Source organism: Diceros bicornis, chromosome 35 (genome assembly GCF_020826845.1).
Source record: "Diceros bicornis minor isolate mBicDic1 chromosome 35, mDicBic1.mat.cur, whole genome shotgun sequence".
In the NCBI taxonomy this organism is placed as follows: domain Eukaryota; kingdom Metazoa; phylum Chordata; class Mammalia; order Perissodactyla; family Rhinocerotidae; genus Diceros; species Diceros bicornis.
The window spans coordinates 18,291,879-18,312,220 of NC_080774.1; the positions used below are offsets into that span (position 1 = coordinate 18,291,879).

At 47.3% G+C, this 20,342-nt stretch overlaps 1 protein-coding gene across 2 annotated transcripts in view; it reads right to left on the reverse strand.

The window, feature by feature from the left end:
• The window catches only part of ACACB (acetyl-CoA carboxylase beta), a 98,820-nt gene that overhangs the window by 57,654 nt on the left and 20,824 nt on the right, over positions 1-20,342 (reverse strand). For both annotated transcript variants that reach the window (XM_058531634.1, XM_058531635.1), the window contains 9 exons: positions 13,537-13,669; positions 10,096-10,234; positions 7,562-7,671; positions 7,286-7,367; positions 6,010-6,108; positions 4,923-5,032; positions 4,705-4,815; positions 1,477-1,686; positions 1,014-1,184 (listed from right to left, as the gene is read on the reverse strand). In XM_058531634.1, coding sequence (XP_058387617.1) covers positions 1,014-1,184; positions 1,477-1,686; positions 4,705-4,815; positions 4,923-5,032; positions 6,010-6,108; positions 7,286-7,367; positions 7,562-7,671; positions 10,096-10,234; positions 13,537-13,669 — 1,165 coding nt within the window. The remainder of the gene's footprint in view (positions 1-1,013; positions 1,185-1,476; positions 1,687-4,704; positions 4,816-4,922; positions 5,033-6,009; positions 6,109-7,285; positions 7,368-7,561; positions 7,672-10,095; positions 10,235-13,536; positions 13,670-20,342) is intronic.

Sequence of the window (20,342 nt, forward strand, 5' to 3'; positions counted from 1 at the left end):
TAAATTAGGGACATGACTGGGACAACCGGGAGAATTTTAACATGGACGGTAACATTACAGAGACACGAGGTGGCTCAATGCTGTATTTCCCGGGTCGTAATTTTATTGTGGTCTTGTACCAGAATGATCTTGTTCTCAGGAGGTCCTTCTACTCGTATTTAGGGACAAAGTGGCATGAAGCTTCAAGTCAAAACATCTCTCAAAAGGTTGAGCCAAAAAAAAAAAAATTATACAAATACACAACTAGAGAGAGAGAAAGGAAAGCTGCCAGGATACTGACCACTGGGGATCTAGGTACAGGGTCACCTAGATGGGTATTAGTTGTATTATTCCTGTGGCATTTCTGAAACTTTTCAAACTAAAAGAAAGAAATAGATGAAATTAAAAAAAAATTCTGGCTAAGTTCAAAGAAAGAAAGAAAGAGAGGAAGGAAGGAGATACTAATAAAAAAATTGAAGAGTTCCCATTAACGCAGGAGTTCCTACCTCTGGGTCATGAGTCTCAAGGGGAGGTGATACTACCCCCAAGGGGGCAAATATTTGCTCTTGGAGATGAAAAAAATCTTACTCTGTGTATGCATAAAGCACAGAGATATCTACAGTATCCAAACAGATACACAGGGTACCTGTGATATTCAAATTTCACATGGGAGAAATTAGGGGAAAAATGTGTCTAAAAGGGCTCCTTAAGGGGGCAATCATGAAAAAAAGGCTGAGAAATACTTCTCTGGGTCTATGAAATCAGGGGGTCCACAAATGCATTGAAATTATATAAAATATATTTTTCCAGGGAGAAGTTTCTCAAAGGACTATGTGGCCAAACGTGACAAACACGTCATGGAGGGTTCTCAGCCTCCGTGGCTCTCAGCGTGGCTCTCAGAGCTGCTCACACATCAGAACAGTCTCTCCCAGGGCCAGCTGGCCAAGAGATGGGCAGGAAGGCCTAATCTGAGCAGGACAGGGAACCCCACCCTGGGCGGAAGGAGCCCCAGGGCTTGGAGCCCGTTTCCTCGCCTGTAGCTGGGCGGCCGGCAGGTTGACATCGGCGATCATCTCTGTGCAGGGGTGTTCCACCTGCAGGCGGGGATTCAGCTCCAAGAAGTGGAAGCTGCCATCCTGGCTGTAGAGGTATTCAACCGTCCCTGCACTCACATAGCCCACGGTCTTGGCCAGGCGGACGGCACACTACAAAGAAAGAGATCGAGGGGTTTCTAGTGAGTTTCTCGAATTATTTTAATGGTGGCTTATTAGTTCTCCCAGCAAATGCAGACTGAGCACATGCTCTGTGTAAATTACTTTGAGACCTCATGGGTCAGACTCCAATAAACCCATGAAAGGTCGAAATCATCTCAATGACAAGCCCCCACTATCGTCTTGGACACCGCCCCACTTTGGCATTCAGACCGTAGGGAGCTCTTGTTGGCTCTGAGCTGAAACGGTGCCCCCGTGGCTGCCCCCCGAGCTCTGCAGAGCCCACCTGCTCCATGAACTCGAACACGGCAGGTGTGGCGATGGTGGTTGGCGCCTCCTCGATGATCTTCTGATGCCTCCGCTGGATGGAGCAGTCTCGCCCAAACAGAGACACAGCATTCCCGTATTGGTCAGCGAGGATCTGGACCTCCAGGTGGCGGGCGTGCTGGGCCAGCTTCATGAGGAAGACCGGGGAGCCTGGGATCTCGCTCTGCACCTGGGGGACAGGCAGAGAGGCTGACTCTTCTCTAGGGAACCAGGGGCCGAGCAGGAAGTTCTCCAAAGAGAATGAAACCACGGCAGTGACATCCACGATTTTGCTGATCTTTTAGTTCTGTTTTACCTCTCTCACAGACATTTCATTCCCATTGTTTTAAGTCAAACATTGTCAAAATACATAATGTAGGAAGTGAAATTTCCCCACAATCCCATCTCCTGAAGATAATGTGCAGTTTCGAGTTGGATGTACAAACTGGTTAAGAGTTTATGTGCTGTTAAGAGTTAATGTGGCTGGGCAGGCCCCGTGGCTTAGCGGTTAAGTGCGCGCGCTCTGCTACTGGCGGCCCGGGTTCAGATCCCGGGCGGGCACCGACGCACCGCCTCTCCAGCCATGCTGAGGCCGCGTCCCACATACAGCAACTAGAAGGACGTGCAACTACGACATACAACTATCTACTGGGGCTTTGGGGAAGGATAAAAAAGAGGAGGATTGGCAATAGATGTTAGCTCAGGGCTGATCTCCCTCACAAAAAAAAAAAAAAAAAAAAAAAGAGTTAATGTGGCTAAGAGTTAATGTGGTAAAGAGTTAACTGGTTAAGAGTTGGGTGTACAGGGGCTGGCCCGGTGGTGTAGTGGTTAATTTCACATGCTCTGCTTCAGCGGCCTGGAGTTTGCAGGTTTGGATCCCGGGCGTTGACCTATACGCTGCTCATCAAGCCATGCTATGGCGGCATCCCACATACAAAATAAAGGAAGATGGGCACAGATGTTAGCTTCCAAAAAAAAAAAATTAAAAACTTAAAAAAGAGTTGAAGAGTTGGGTGTACAAACTGGTTTTCTGCTACACGTTCAGTAATATACACACAGAGAATGTTTTTCTAAACAAAAATAGGACCATAACACACGACTCTGTAAGCTTTCTTTCCCTCCTACTCAGTGCACGCTCTCAGCCAGCTCTCCACGGCGGAACCTACAGGTTGACTTACTCCATCCTTTCAATGGCTGAAAGGCACTGTCTTATAGGTATGTCATCTAGAGATTCTTTTTTTCTTTTTCTTTTTTTTAGAGAGGAAGATTGGCCCTGAGCTAACATCTGTTGCCAATCTTCCTCTTTTTGCTTAAGGAAGATTGTCACTGAGCTAACATATGTGCCAAGACTCCTCTACTTTTGGTATGTGGGACGCTGCCACAGCATGGCTTGATGAGCACTGTGTAGGTCTGCACCCAGGATCCGAACCCACGAACCCTGGGCCGCTGAAGCGGAGCATGCGAATTTAACCACTATGCCACCGGGCCAGCCCCATAGAGATTCTTAGAGAAAGATGATGTAGAAATAAGTATTCACATGGAATGATTCCTAAGAGAAATCAAGCAAAAAAATAAAAATAAAAAAAAAAATAAGTTGCAATAATATGTGGGATGACCCCACTTAGGTGAAAAATAGTAGAACAGAATTATATGAACATCTTTGTAAAAGTACATTAAAAAAAGTGCTGAAAAGAGAGGGAGGGGTTGGGAGGTAATGGGGAAAAGGGAATCTTCCTTCTTTATTCTTAACATACCACTGAAGTGTTTGATTTTTTACATTAAGAACATTTCTATATTGCACTCATGTAATTAAAAGAAGAAAGCTTGGGGGAGGTCAAGCGTGTATGGGAACTTTCCACTCAATTTTGCTATAAGTTGAAAACTGCTCTACAAAGTAAACTCTATTTTAAAAAGAGAAAGAAAAAAGCTTTAAAACCTGTCCAACTCCCAAATGTAATGTGGGATCCAGGCCTGAATCCTGGAACAGAAGGAAGCCATCAGTGGGGAAAACTGGCGAGATCCAACCAAGTCTGGGGCTTACTCGCTGGAAACGTACCACTGCTCATCTCCCAGTTGAGACAAACATGGTGTAGTCACGGAAGATGTTAACAGTGGGGGAACGGTGAAGGGTAGATGGGAACTCCGTACTAGCGCTGCAACTTTCCCGAAAATATAAATTCTTCCCCCAAAATACCCCAAAATCAGTACACCCCAGTGGAGACACGTGGTAGTAAAAATATTACTTAATATAACATTCACTCATTGCCCACAGCTGCATAATTGGTATACTTTTTCAGAAAGCAATTTACTGATATGTATTCATAAGTGCGTGTAAAGTACATGCTATTTAACTAAGCTAATCTCCTCCCACGGTCTTTCCCCAAGAAAATAATTCAGAAGAAGAAAAAAAGCTAAGCATTATTTATAGTATTAAATACCATATTATACTATGGTAGCATTATTCATGATAATGAAAATGGAAAAATCCTAACATTTAACAAAAAAGGAAAAGTTCGATAAATAAGACTATGGCCATATAAGAATACCATATAATCATCAAAATAATTGTAAGAACTGGAACAACATGGTAAATATGTTCATGATCTACAAACTAGAAATTTTTAAATATAGATCAAAATATTGGGTGGACCAAACATAACTCTTTAAAAGATACACGTAAACGAGGTCTAGAAGAAAACCTAGAAATATTAAAATAGTTGGGTTAAGAATGGGAAGGTTGTCAGCATAAATTATTTAAAACATCACCAATAATAGGCATAATGTTTTAAAAGTGGAAAACCAGCTACAAATAAGTAAATATACATTTAGTTCCTACAATAAAAATCAATCACCTAGAAATGTTAAAAACACTAAGACTACTGAAATTTACAAAATATCCCATCTCCTGACCGACAAATATAGTCACAGACAGATATTCTGACCCTGTATCTCTGAAATCATTGACAGACACACCGATTCACTGAATCGAACATCTAAGGAAGTGGTGTACAGATCAACACAAACGGTGGACTTCTGGGAGTGAAAATGTACACATTTGCTTAGGAACCCAACACAGCGATAATCCAGCTCCCAGAAATGCCTCTTGATTGTGACATAGTAATGCTAATGGAAATAGTCTGGTGGCCAACAATTGAACAAACACAGTTCCCAAAGACATATGGAAAACTACGCAGCAAGAACAGCTCACCTGTCTGAAAAGGATTGGGAAGTCCTCGGCACTCTCCGCCTTCCGGATTCCTTTGCCTCCGCCACCTTCAGAAGCTTTGATCATCAACGGAAAACCAATTTTTTCTGCCGCCTGGGGGTGAAGGACAAAGAGACCTCTTTAGAGGTTAGACAGTGTCCACCATTACCAGGGCAATGAGAAGGTTCTGGCTCCCGGTCCCCCCCGGGCTCTGCGTTTACCTCCAAGCCCTCGTCTACGTCTTTCACGCAACCCTGGTCGTAAACGTCTTCTGGGACACTGATTCTTTTCCCCTGCTGCAGATCGTCTTCTGCCCACTCCACCGTCAGACCTGGAGAGTCACAAAGAGAGCTGAATCCTCCCCAGGACGTCAGAGACACACACAACACAGAAACCACAGGGCTCTCCTCACCACAGCTGCTCTAGACCCGGCCTTGGGACCAAGGGAATACAGACCCGTTCCTTTAGCTTCCCACAGTGGCTTTTAATTGTCTTAAGGACTGACTCACCCTTGAATGGGAAATCAAGCTTAAGAAATTCAGACTGAGTCTACCAAGAACAACCATATTAACCTGAATCCAAAAATATCCCAATTCTACCCCCTGGAGTCATATGTATGTGAATCAGTACTTTCCAAAATGCTGTGGAGATTTAAAAAAAAAACAAAAACAAACTTTCCACTCCAAATTTAAAATTCAATCTTTAGAGGAAAAAAATCAAACTGAATAGGAAACTCCTGAGACTTTTTCTTGTTTATTTTTTCAATTATCCTAGAAATTCCACTCTTAGGAATTTATCCTAAAGAAATAATTAAAATGTACATAGAGATTTAGCTACAAGATTATCTAGGCTCCATTACTTTTAATATTTTCAATAAATCGGAAACAAGCTAAATGTATACCTACAGAGATTGTTAAGTAAATTATGGTATATCTGTATGATATAATCCTATGCAGGCATTTTAAATGTTGTAAAGTGTATTTATCAACACAGAAGGACTAGTGAGAAAAAACAAGCCACAAACTAGTAAATATAAGGTCTCTGGTGTTTTAAAGGATGTGCCTAGAAAAAAGGCTGGAAAGGTGGACACCTACAATGTAACAAATGTTTGACATTGGGTCATAGGATTATGGACGATTCCTATTTCTTTTTTGTACTTCTCATATTTTCTAAGCTGTCTACAATGAAATTGTGCCACTTTAATAATTTTAAAAACTTAGATGAAACAATTAAAAAAGCATACTCCTGTCACCCCCTCTGCTCGCATTAGCAACACTGGGCTGAGGAGTTCCCCCAAAGGCCCCTTACCACTTCCACTCCAGGGCAGCGTTGGAATCTGCAGCGTCTGGGCCACGATGGTGGAGGCGATCTTATCTCCCAGGGCCCACATGGCCTCACTGGGAGGGCCTAAGAGATGAAGGACATGGGGGAAGGCAGAATAGAGTCAGCCACAAGCCCCTCACAGCCACATACCAACCAAGCGCACAAAGAAAAGCACTCAGGTCCCAGCTTCACAGAGTTTAACATCAAGTAAAGGAAGAAAAAAAATCTATTAGTCTGCTATTCCATCAGTCACCTTCAACACGTGGACTGTAAACCTCATGTGAGTTACAACCTAAGCTATGTGGCATACACAAAGTTCACTTGGGGGGAAAGACAAAAAGCTAGACCACGGGAGCAAGCTAGCACTTCAAAAAACTAGACCATGGGTTGGCAAACTGTTTTTATAATAAGTCATAGGCAATACATAAATGAATGAGCAGGGCCGTGTTTCAATAAAACTTTATTTACAAAAGCAGGCAGTGGGCCGGATTTGGCCTGTGGGCTGTAGTTTGCCAGCTCCTGGGCTGTACCATCAACCTCCAGAGGAGTTAAAAATGAGGGATAATGACAGCCAATCAGAGACCATGGACAAAGAAAACATCAGTGGGCACAGGTCACCAGGCAGACCCTCAGGGGAATAGCAGGTATTGATTTGCACTGAGCTGCTTCATACGCAAGTCTGTGTCGCGGGGCCAGAGGCAGGGAACAGCAACAGGGATTTATTGCGGATGGTAAATGAGTCCCCTAAACCACACAAGGATGTCAGAGAGCATAACTGTGCAAAGTTTACAAATACAAATACAAATCCTGAGACAAACAGATGCCACAGACAATAAGTATCATTTTACCTAATAAGTAGCAGACATGAGGGGCTCTGGGCCCAAGGAGTTAGGGCATTCCAAAGGCCTAAGAACAGCCCAAGCAAAGTTGTTGCCTTATCAGAAATGTGACCTCCAAACCTAGTTAGAAATCTGAACGTGGCTGGTATCTCAGTACCAACAGGAACGCTAGCAGAGGGTTCTGCTTGCCCCAGCATCATTCTGCTGTGGTAACCATGGTAACGGCTCCTATGTCCCTGGGCTGGCTAACCTCCCACGTGCCCTCCCACCCCTGGACTTGCTTGCTCCTGACAAGGAAAGTGTGAGGTGGGGATATCAAACTGACCCCCACCTCACAGGGCTGCTCTAGAAAGAGACTCCGACCCAGCTGGGTGTCCCAGCAACACCCCACTTCCCACGTATCTGATGGAGACACACTCTACCTAAGAAAGCAATCCCGTGCTTGCGCAGGAGCTCTGGAAGTTTGGGGTTTTCGGAAGCATGGCCCCAGCCAGCCCACACCGCCTGCAAATACAGAGAGGCATGAACAAAGATCTTCCTTCAAGAACCCGCTTCCCATCACACACCGGAAGCTCTTTGCTAAGTCCTATCAGCCCTGGATTTCGGAGTCTCATAGGACCCGAACTGTGGAATCGAGTTGCTCCAGAGCTCAGGGCATGAACCCCTGTGGGCAGACTGGGGCGTCCTGTCTGACTTACCTGCACAGGGATTCTCTTGGCAATGTCCACGATCAGCTCCACGTTGGCGTAATTGTTGTTGTTGGGCCCTCCTGGGACGGGGACGTACTGATCTGCCATCTTGATGTACTCTGGAATCAAATGGGAGAGAACAGGAAAAAACACTGAGAGAATGAATTTGACGGCAGGACTTCGTATGGCCATTGAAAGCATAACCGTGAAGATTCTAGGGCAACAAGAGACAAACGAGTATGATAATTTGAAAGAAACTGAATATGACTTTATGTGAACATATATGTGTGTCTGGACAAGGCCTGGAGGGGAACAAAAAAGAAGGAAGCAAGTTATTAGGATAGTGGGAGTAGAGGTGCGTTTTTAAAAAAATTCCTATCTAAAGTTTATCTTAATATTGTTTTGACATTAAACAATACAAGGTTTGTTTTTAATCATAGAAAAAACACATAACATAAAAGTTACCATCTTACTCATTTTTTGAGTGTACAGCTCAGTCGTGTTAAGTATATTCACATTGTGTGAAACAGATCTCTAGAGCTTTTTCATCTTGCAAATCTGAAACTCTATACTCATGAAACGAAACTCCTCTTTTTCACCTCCCCTCAGCCCCTGGCAACTACTATTCTGCTTTCTGTGTCTATGAATTTGACCACTCTAGGAACGTATTCATATAAGTGGAATCATACAGTATTTGTCTTTTTGTGACTGGTTTATTGCACTTAGATAATGTCCTCAAGTTTCATCCATGTTGTAGCCTGTGTCAGCAATTCCTTCCTTTTTAAGGCAGAATACAATACAATGTTTTGATTCTAAAATATTCACGCTCGGGGCCGGCCCAGTGGTGCAAGTGGTTAAGTGCGCGCGCTCCACCACGGCGGCCCAGGGTTCGCTGGTTCGGATCCTGGGCGCGCACCGACGCACTGTTTGTTAGACCATGCTGTGGCCTATATAAAGTGTATATAAAGCGTCCCATATAAAGTCGAGGAGGATCGGCATGGATGTCGGCCCAGGGCCGGTCTTCCTCAGCAAAAAGAGCAGGATTGGCAGACGTTAGCTCAGGGCCAATCTTCCTCATAAAAAATAAATAAATAAATAAATAATAAAATAAAATAAAACATTCATGCTCTTTAAGCCAGAAATTCCACTTCCAGGAATATATCCTAAAAAAAAATCACTCATCAACAAAGCCAAAGTATGATGTAAGAGGATGTACACTGGGCAGCGTTTTGAACTTGAAAAGTTAGACTCAATCTGAAGTCAAAGGTTAGTACAGCTGTACTATGGAATTCTCTAAGATCCTGAGAAGGAGCAATGTGGAACTTTCTGTGCAGACTTGGAAAGAAACCCAAGAGCGATGGTTCCTTCCGGCCTGCCTGCCTCCAATGTGTATCAAACACACGAGTGTCGGTGACCCGGGAGGCCCCAGAGATGATAAAGTGAGACGTCAGACCATCTCCTTTTCCTCACTGGGCTTCACTCTCCTGTCGGAGAAGAGAAACAGGAACACAAACCTGATAACTACAAACCGTGGTCAGTGCCAGGGCTCTCTGGGGTGGGGGGCGAGTGGAGGCCTGCTGTGCAAAGAGCTTCGGGGAAAAGCACTGTCAGCAGAAAGTCCAGCACGTTCCAAGGCTTTGAGACAAGAAAGAGTGCGGCCGGCCCAGGAACCAACAAGGCCATTGTGACTGGGCCCCGGAGATGGAGGGTGAGAGGCAGGAGACCGGGCCAGGAGGCCGGCAGGGGCTGAGTCACGTGGGGCCTTCACTGGCCTGAGCGAGGCTCTGGAGTTTCAGTCTGAGCATGATGGGAGACCCCACAGGATAAGGCTCCGGACTCAGACCCGGTTCCAATCCTGCCTGTACCACACACTGGTTGCATGACCCTGGGCAAATGATTTATGTCCCTGAGCCTCGACTGTCTCATCTGTAAAATGGGACTGACAATCAAACCTGTCCTCACTGTTGTGTGTCTGTGCAGAGCAGAGCCCCGGGCCTGCCCTCTGGGAGGGCCCAGGGGGCTGAGGTAGCTGGTGCATGAGACAGCATTGCAGCCTCTGAAGCATTTAAGGAAGGGGCTGACGGGACCTGAGCTGTGTTTTTAAAAGATCAGTTTGACTGCTGTGTGGAGAAAGATCTGAAAAGAACGTTCAGGGAAAAAAGCAAATTGTCCAAGAGTTATTTATAGACTGATCTATGCTAAGAGATGTAGATAGACAAAGAATAGAAAAACAAGTGAATGACTGAAATACAGCACATACACCTGCAAGAAGAAACATCTGGAGGAAGACACACCAAATTTCTCAAAGATGGGATTTCTACTTTGCCTGTTAACCATTGTATTTTTATAAGGCACATGGGTAGCTCTTGTTATCAGCAGACATTTTAATTAAATAGAGAAAAAAGGGCAAATCAATACAGGCTGATGAGAGGTACCCTGGGACTCTGTTTGGGGTCTAGCATGGACTTGCCCAGGTTGGGTGGAGGAGGTGAGGGTAGCTAAGGACTGGGCTTGGCAAGGGGAGGAAGTCAAGGCCCAGGTACCTGCGTTGGCCTTCAGGTCCTCTGGGGTCACCATGACTACAAACCGGATGGCTCTCTCGTTGCGGAACATCTCGTAGGCCCACCTGCGGATGGAACGCATGCACTTCACAGCGGCGATGCCATTGTTGGCGATGAGCACCTAGACAGAGAAAACAAGGAAGGGGCGGGAGCTGCACATTGACCTGCACTGGAGGCTGCGTGCTACCCTAGGGTCCATCTCACCACTGCAGAGCCTCCTGCTTTACCTGGAGCACGTCATTCCTCTTTGTATTTCTACAGCACACAGCCCAGCACAGAGCAGGTGCTCAAAGACTGCAGGCTGCATGAATGAATGATCGGATGGATGGATGGATGGATGATGGAATGGAATGATGGACGGAGGGGTGATTGGATGGATGGGTGGATGAATAAGTGGACGGATGGATGGGTGGATGGATGGATGACTGGATGGATGGATGGACGATTGGATGGATGGATGGATGGATGATTGGATGGATGAATAAATGGACGGATGGATGGACGATTGGATGGATGCATGGATGGATGCATGGATGGAGGGTTGACTGGAAGGATAGAAAGATGAATGATTTTTTTTTAATTTATGTTTTTAATTTAAATTTAAATTTTTTTTAATTTAAATAAATTTTTAAATTTATTTATTTATTTTTCCCCCAAAACCCCAGTAGATAGTTGTATGTCATAGCTGCACATCCTTCTAGTTGCTATATGTGGAACGCGGCCTCAGCATGGCCGGAGAAGCAGTGTGTCGGTGCGCACCCGGGATCCGAACCCGGGCTGCCAGCAGCGGAGCACGTGCACTTAACCGCTAAGCCACGGGGCCGGCCCAGATGAATGATTTTTGATTCCTTCCTTTGACACCATCATGATTGCCCTTAACATTTTTTGAGTATTTAGTATGTACCAAGCTCAGTACAATGTATTTTGCCAGCATTATTTCATTTCATCCTCATAACAGCACTTTGAAAGAGATTGTGTTATTATCCCTATTTGGGATTAAAGACATTAAAATTCAGGAGTTAGGGCAGTGCCCAAGTTACACAGCTAATAAGCGGCAGAGCTGGGACTGGAGCCCTCCAGTCTGACCTGTGCTCTGAACTGCCCTCCTGCGGCTGCCTCTGCACCCTGAAGGTTACCAGATTTGGTAAAGAAGAAGGGCAGTAACGCTGGCTGTCTGCAACAAGAGAGAGCAACAAAAGGGGTCCTGGTTTCAGTTCTCACTGGTGTCATGAACTTGCTGTGTGGCATTAGGTGGATGCCTTCCCTCTCTGAGCTTCATCACCACATGAGGAGCTCAGACTGGCCAACCTCTTAGCTTGCTCTCTAAGAAATAAAACCAAGCTCTAGTCTTCTACTCAAAAAAAAAAAAAAAGGTATATGGCTTCAAAGCTCCGACTTACATAGCAAGTCCATAATTTTAAGGCCCTTCCATCACTTACTAATCTTTATGACAGCCTTGGAGGACAAGTCTCCTTAGAGATTTGGGATGTGATCACCTCTATTTACAGAAGGGGAAACCGAGCCCAGATGTCACATCCTGTGAGCGGCCACAGCAGATGGACCCTGGAGCTCCCACTCAGGTTCAGCATTCTCTGTCCTTTCAAAAACAGCTCCTGAGGAGTGATGACAAACAGCTGGGCTTTGGCTTGCTCGATCTTATTCCCAAAGCAAGGCTTGGACAGGAGGGAAGGGCTACGGACGGCCTCGCGAGGGCCCCATCTGTTCTAGCACACTCCAGGAGCCCCTGGGGAGCAGGCGGCTGCAGACAGGCTGGCTGTTCTAGTCTCCCAGCTGCGGCTTTCCCACGAGGAGCCTAGGAGAGGGCGAGCCACGGTCAACTCCAAAGCCAGAAAGCGCAGCAACTCCGGGCTGAGGCCTTCGGCAGCCACCACAGCCTCTGGGCTCCCGAGGGCTCAGTGCCAGCCGCCTCCTGAGCTGGCTGCAGTCTCGGTGAGTGCGGCAAAAATGCAGCTTCTGGATCCCCACCCGGGAGATTCTACCTCCATGGGTCTGAAAGAAGGTAGAGGAATCCGTATTTTCAGCCAGCAACTCCGGTGGCAGTCAGGTTTGGGAGCCTGTACGACTCTACCGCTCAATACTACACTTATGACGCTGGGGTGAGGGCCTGGGCTCTGGAGTCCGACGGCCGGGGTTCAAATCCCAGCTCCGCCACTGACCAGCTCTAAGACCTGGGCAAGCCACCTCCCCTCTCTGAGCCTCAGTTTCCTCATCTGTAAAATAATACCCACTGACATGGCTGCAGGGAGGGTTAAACGAGATATGATGATATAAAAGCAGTTAACAGGATGCCTGGCTCAGAGCAGGCCCTCAAAAATGCCAACTGCTATTGCTCCTATTATTATTATTATTATTATTATTACCACCACCTTCAAGTAAAATGAGAAAGAAAAAGGCCTGCCACTCAAACTGACCTGGGTTCAAATCCCAGCTTTAGCACTTACTAGCTGCATGACTTTGGACAACAATGTCAAATTTCAGAATCCTAGCTCCTCCACAAATATGACAGGAATAACTAGTCTGTGTCCAGGTCCTTAACCAGACGGAACGGGAAATGATGTGAATAGCCTGCATAAATGGCAAATTTTAACTGTTCCCTGTCTTGACTGTGATTCTAGTACATGGGTCTCGTCTCCTCTTCGTTGTTGTTAGTGTTGTCGAGTTGATTCTGACTCCTAGCGCCCTGTGGACAGCAGAGCGGAACCCTGATGGTCTTTTTGTGCCATCTTCTCCCCTTCTGGCGCTCTTTCAGACAATGCTCTGCTGCTATTCACAGGGTTTTCATGGCCAATTTTTTCGGAAGTAGGTCTTCTTCCTAGTCTGTCTTAGTCTGGAAGCTCTGCTGAAACCTGTCCACCAGGGGTGACCCAGCTGAAAACATTTGAAATCCCAGTGGCGTAGCTTTCAACATCACAGCAACACAGCCGCCACAGTACGACAAGCAACAGACGGGTGGTGTGGTTCCCTCACCGGGAAATGAACCCAGGCTGTGGTGTTGAGAGTGCCGAATCTTAACCACTAGACCACCAGGACCCTCCTCTCCTCTCAGAGCTGTAAACCTCAGGAGGGCAGCGCTGGGTTTATGCTTCCCTATAACCCAGAAAGCAGCCCCTTGCACGAAGGTACCTCAGGGTCCTTTGGGGGAGCCTCTCGACCTGCTCAGAGGCCTCAGAATCACCCTCTGTGAACTGGAGGTCACGCACCCACTGCTTCAGGCTGTCGTGAGGGTGAAAAGCTCATGGAGTCCAGCGCCCAGCACTCAGCAAGCGCTCACGGAAGGGTGGGCCTCGCCCTCTCTCTGCAGCGTGAGGACGAGCCTGAAGCTGGGTCTCCCACCTCAGGAGAGAAGCAGTCCCACCCTACTCCAACCTGGCCCCACCCAGAGTGCCGGGGCCCCGTCTGTACCTTCTCAATGACCCGATCCCCCCCGAAGCGTGTGACAAACTCGGCCGGGGAAGCCACGGTAAAGTCTCTGTGCAGGTCCAGCTTCCTGTGTTCTCGGCCCCTCTTCACCAGGTAGAGTCCTGACATGCTGGTCCTGCGGAGGGAAGGGGACAGACCCAAATGGGCGAGGAAGCCTGGGACACTCAGGGAGGGAGTCGGGCCCCCGGCGTCGATGAAATCAACGTTGACAGACAAGCGAAAGCCCATCAAGACCCCTTCTGCTTTGCAGTCCCTCTCCAGGGCCCCTGAGCATTTCACGAGGAGACTCAAGAGGCCAGCGCAAGAATGACTGACGCAGGAGTGATCCTCTGACCCGGCCCAGGCTGCACATTTAGAGGGTTTTTTTTTTTTTGTGAGGAGGACCAGCCCTGAGCTAACATTCATGCCAATCCTCCTCTTTTTTGCTGAGGAAGACTGGCTGTGGGCTAACATCCGTGCCCATCTTCCTCCACTTTATATGGGACGCCACCACAGCATGGCCTGACAAGCGGTGTGTCAGGGCGCGCCCGGGATCCGAACCTTTGAACCCCGGGCCGCCACAGCGGAGCATGCGCACTTAACCGCTTGCGCCACTGGGCCGGCCCCACAGATTTTTCATGCTAAATTAATTTTTACTTTATATGCTGATTGAGGAACTCAAATAATACTAAAAAGCTTCTAACAGGGGAGGAAGTTTATGATCAGGGAGAAAGCCCACGCAGTCCAATCCCTTAGACCTGTTAAACAGTATTGATATCTTTCACGCATTTCTCTGTATATCAAAATTTTTTTAAAAACTGAAAACAAACCAAAAAAAATGTATAACAGCAAAATAGAGGTTCCTTGAACCACCAGTCCTCAAGAAGCCCACACTGGAGGAAATCACTTTTCTGGCATGTGCACATCTCCATAGTTCTGAGCAATTGTGTGTGTCCTATCTTGTAAGTTATCCATCTGAGACCCATCGATGGCCTTCCTATCTTGAGAGATGAAGAATTAGTGCTCTTCCTCGGCCATCCCATCCGCTTCCCTTCCCCCACCCTCTCAAGAGAGGCATACTGCAATTTGGTAGATTCAGTATTCGATGTTTTATGAGTCTGCAATCGTTATTCACAGATGAGCACTGTGGTATACCAGATTTTCCTTCCTTTCTTTTTGTTTTTTTCCTGGAGTTAATGATTTTTTCATTTACTTGGTTTTCCTTGAAACTGTTGCTAATTTAACCCATTCCTAATGGCCTCCTAATGTAAGATAATTGATCGCTTCCATTACTTTCCATTGGCGACTCCCTCCCAGAGGTCTCTACTCTCCCTTCATCTGGACTGGCTGTTCCCTACACCTCTACACAACCATCATTCTGGGACTTTCCTTTGCTGACATCCTTAGGATTCCCTTTGCCTTTCCTGGGGTTTGATGCCTAATTTGGGGGATCACATGGCTCCCTCTTTCTTGGTAGACTCCCTTGTTTTGCTGGGGCATATCCTCCAGTAGTTTCATCCAGTTAAAAAGATGGCACAATGGCAGGGCACATGACGATGATGCCCTCAACATACCTGTCCTGCTCCTGGTTGCACTGGGCTCCTCATCACTGTCACGTTGGAGATTCCCTTTGATTCTAGGTTGGATCTCTGTTTCCTGTCTCCCATGTGTTGCTCTTCTTTGGTTTACTTTCTCATTTCAGTGGAAGACATCCTTCAGTAGCTATCTAAGAAAAGGTGTTCAGGGGAGTAAACATTTTGCAGCCTCACATGTTCTGAAGCTGTCTTTCTTCTGCCCTCACATTTGACCCTATTGTTTGGTTGCGTACAGAATTCTAGGAGGGAAAACCTTCTTCAGAGTTTTGTTCCATTGTGTTGTGGCTTCCAAGAATGCCAGAACCAGAGGTGTTCTGACCCTCAGTCCTCGGTGAGTGACCTGTTTTTTCACATCAGAAGCTTACAAGATCTTCTCTCTGTCCTCCATAGTCTACAGTTTCACAGGGATGTGCTCAGGTATGCGTCTGCATCCATCAATCAGCCTCCTTCAATCTGGAAAATTATGTCTGGGAACTTGTCTTCAAATATTTCCTTGGTGACTTCCCTGCCTCCTTTTTCTCTATTCTTGTCAGAAGTCCTATTATCTGGATGCTGAAACTCTGGGACTGGCCCACGAGTTCATGTATTTTTCCCTCTCCTATTTTCTCTCTCTTTTCTTCTACTTTCTGGGGGATTCCCTGGGCATTCTCTTCTAACTGTTCAGTGGAGTTTTTCACTTCTGCTATCGTGTTTTTAATGTCCAAGAGCTTGTTTCTGCTCTGCAAATGTTCCTCTTTATGTATCCTGTTCCTACGTAACATCCTCCCTGAGCCCGATGAGGGTATCCTGAGAGCTTTTTCAAGTTCTCTGCTCCTGGCAGTGTTTCTGTTTCTTCCAAGTTTCCTGTGTCCCTTTGTTTGGGGCCTGCCTTCCTTATTATAAACTGTACCCAAATGTTTGGTAAGCCTCAGTCACTTCCTCCTGACCAAGAGCGGGAACAAAAGGCCTAATGAGAAGCACTGGGCCTGTGGTAAGGCCGGTGGGCCCTGGGTGATCTGGGAGGGCTGTGCGTTGGGGAACCCCAAGCATCTTTACAGTCTTCCTCCCTCACTGGTCCAGTTTCCCCAGGAGAAGTCCCTGGGTCTTCTGCCCGGAGGATAAAGTTGGCCAGGAGCCTGGGAGGAGGCGGGGCAGGAAGGGGGAGGAACTGTGGGGACAGGTCTGGGGGGCAGGGCAGCTTTCAGGATTCAGCACCTCTCCTCCTGTTAGGGATACTGGTCCCACACCCTCCACTGTGCCCGTCAGTCCCCAGTCCCAAGACTCTCTGCTTTTCCCTCCAGAGAACAAACCGCCCGCCTTCTGCTGGGTGACGGTGCATATGCAGAACCACCCCGAGTGGCAGTGGGCAGCCCCCTGCCACACAGAGCCGGGGAAGGGATCTGGGCATCTTTCACCCCATCCTTCTCATTTTGGTGCCCTTCTTTACGCCCCCTTCACCCCCAGGCGCAGAGGCACGCGAGGCTGCCGGTCCCTGAGCCTCTCGGGGGCACATCTCGTAGCTTCTCAGCTTTCCCAGCTGCTGCTTTACGAACCAGCCCTCTTGGCTCTGCTAAGCCGCTTACGGCTTGTCCTTCTGCTTTCCAGCTCCCAAATATTGCTGCTAATCTACCCTCCTGTTCTCCCAGGACCGATGGGCTTCCACCTCTTCAGCAAAAAATGTATTTGGTAGGATTTAATTTTTTATTTATTTGTTTTTTTCCCCCAAAGCCCCAGTAGATAGTTGTATGTCATAGTTGCACGTTCTTCTAGTTGCTGTATGTGGGACGCGGCCTCAGCGTGGCCGGAGAAGCGGTGCGTCAGTGCAAACCTGGGATCCGAACCCGGGCCGCCAGCAGCGGAGCGCACGCACTTAACCGCTAAGCCACGGGGCCGGCCCAAAAAATGTATTTGGTAGGATTTAGACAGGAGCAGAATCTCCTGACAGGATGATAGGCACACACACCCAGTCCACCCTCTTAACCTAGCAATGGGGAACTCAAGCTGGGAGCTGCCCACAGGGCATTCGGTTAGAGGTTAACCCCCCAGGGCGTGTCCAGCAACTGTGTCATCAGGCGTCTTGGGAGGCCAGCGCCGAGTGGGTTCACGGGGCCAAAATTTTGGTGAAGAACTGATTGATCATAAGGAACACCACCAACATGCCATCTTCTATTGTCTGAACAGGAAATAGTAACGCTGGGAGCAAATAAGCAGTCGGGGAAGAGAAATTCCATTTTACAGATGGGCAAACTGAGGCCCAGCCAGGCGAAGGGGGTCACCCAGCCAGTCAGCAGGGCTGGGGCTCTTTCCGCCACACCAGGAAACGTTGGGAGTGGGAGTTTTCTGCTGTACAAAGTCTCTGTGTCCACCACAGTTTCCCGTGGGGAAAGCCTTCTACAAACCTGCAGTCTGTCCCCCGCTCCCCAGCGTGAGCCACCAAAGGCCCTGCCCATAGGAAATGAAGAAACGGACTTCTAGCCCAGGGGAACAAAGAGAGAAATGAGTGACAGACACTCATCATGTTTCTATGCCACAACGGGACATGTATTTTCAATTGAGACTTTCTCTGTTCAACTGGCCTTATATATGGTGACTGAATGAATGAACAGACAAATAAACACATTATTTCTGGCCCTTGACACAGCCTTGCTGCCTCCCCCAAATCGCAAGCAGCTGTTCTTCTAAAACCTCCTAGGATTGAACTGCTGAAACAAAACAGGACTTAGAAAGGTACTTTGGAGGGTCAATACCATCTTGCAAATGTGAACAGTGCTTTTATCAGAATTGCATTCTATTAACCAGCAAGCACTTCCACGTGTTTTTAAGAACTTTATTTCATAACAAAAACAGACAGATTTGGCCCGAGGGCCATAGTTTGCAGGCCCCTGATCTAGGGAAATAGACACCAAAACGTTAACAGCAGTTATCTCAGATGGTTGAATTATGGTTGGTTTCTGTTTTCTTCTCTTTGCCTATATTTGTTAAATTTTCTGTGATGATATATTATTTTCAATAAGAAAAAAAGCTATTAATTTTGTAACAGAGATGCTGAAAGCTATGGCCATTCCAGTATCCATTGGGTAAGGCACTCAGTTTCCTCATCTGTAAAATGAGGATAATAACATAGACCTCATAGGGTTGTGAGGATTAAATTAGTTAATACATAGAAAGTAAAAGATGGCGCCTGGCACACAGTAAACTCTATACTATTATTTCAGGGCAGTGATGGCGAGACGATCAGGGGCTGCTGATCTCCCCACCTCACCAGGAAACACATCAGGCCACGCCTCTGTGCAGGGCCTGCTGCCCATCCATCCACTCTCCCCATTCTGTCCCCGGCCTTCCCTGACTGGTGGCTTGATCCTTTGGCCTTAGAAAGTCTGAGACATCCCATTTCCGTGCACACAAACCTTAAAACTCTAGCAATTTGACCTAAAGTGCGACACAGAAAACTCAACCATTAGAACAACACCATTTTATGGCCTGGGGAAAACCATTCACGGCCGCCATTTTTATTTCAAAACTGGTAACAGGGCCCCTCCATCAAGTGAGTCACAAGCCCGTCACAGTAAATTGGTGGGTGAACACACAATGCGGCCGGAGTGGCCTTGTTTCAGGCCCAGTCTCCAGACTGGTGGCTATTTTTGTTGGTTTTTGACAAATTGGAGGCCAACCAACATTGGCTCTGGAGGGCTGACCTTCAGCCTGCATTTGCTCCAAGGCAAGTGTGGAGGCTGAAACATTCCATGGTGACTTTGGAGATGGCTTCAGGTGCAGTCAACCACTCAACAAAGCTGTCAGCGAAACACCACACACAGTCAGCTGCCCAGGCACAAGACCAGGCAGAAGCACATTGGGAGGGAGGGACTAAACATTCTCGAGTGTCACTACGGATGGGGCACAGGGGCTTCTCATTGAATCCCCACAGCCCTGTGCAGGGGAGGCCATCATCTCCTCACGATGAAGAAACCGAGGCTCAGCGAGGCCCACTGACTTCAAATCACACAGCTAGCAAGCAGCAGAGCTGGGCTTCCAATCCGACTGTATCTGACCCCCGGAATCTAATTCCGAGGCAGAAAGATATCCGAGATAAATAGAAGTACCTCTATTGCCTGCACTTTAAAAAACAAGCATTTATATTTGAGAGGCAATAAGTGTAATGCAGGGTTCTCACCTGGAGGCAGTTTGGCTCCCCAGGGGACATATGGCATTGTCTGCAGACATTTTTGGTTCTCACAACTTGTGGTGTGCTACTGGTATCTAGTGAGCGGAGCCCAGGGATGCCACTCAACATCCTGCAAAGCACAGGAGAGCCCCCACCACAAGAATTACACGGCCCCAATGTCAGCAGTGCCGCGGCTGAGAAACCCTGGTAGACTAGAGCCATCCTCCCAGGCTTGGAATCCAGAATCTACGGCTTATGACCTGTGTGCTCTTGGGAAGGTTGCTTGAGTACTCTGTGTCTCGGTTCCCTCATAGGAGGAAAATATTAATAATATTAAGAGTATCTGCCTCACAGAGCATGTGTCCAGGGTTCAGCACTGGGCCTGGCCTGCAGGAAGGAGCTCTAGCTGAGGTCCTCTCTATGGCAGGGGAGCCATTATAAGAGGCCCAGTGTGAGGCGACCAGGCTAGGGCCCTGGCTTTAACTGGCTCCTACGTCCCTTAGTCTTCCTTCTCTTTTGTAAAATGGGGATGGTAATTGCTGAGAGCCGATAACCTGATGGAAGTGAGGCCTTAATATTATCACCAAGCAAGTAAGGAAGAAAGGACATTGCGTAATGCGGGAAAGGCTGACAGCTGCGCACTCATCTTTGGGCTCCCAGATGAATGGACCTTTGGGAATTTCTCAGGCCACCCACCCCCTCAGTGCCTCCAGGGATGGCCACTTTGAGTAGGCCAGGGGTCAGCAAACTAGGGCCCAAGGGCCATATCCAGTCTGCCATCTGTTTTCCTACCTCCCACAAGCCAATAATGGTTTTTAGAGTTTTAAATGGTTGAAAAAAAATCAAAAGACTCATATTTTGTGACACATGAAAATTATGTGAAATTCAAAGTTCAGTGTCTGTAAATAAAGTGTGATTGGAATAGTCAGGCCCATTCGATTATGTATCATCTATGGCTGCTGGTGTGGTAAACGGCAGTTCTGAGTAGTTGTGAGAAAGATCACGTGGCCACAAAGCCAAAAATATTGACGATCTGGCCCTTTATGAAAACAGTTTGCCCAGTCTGAGTTAGG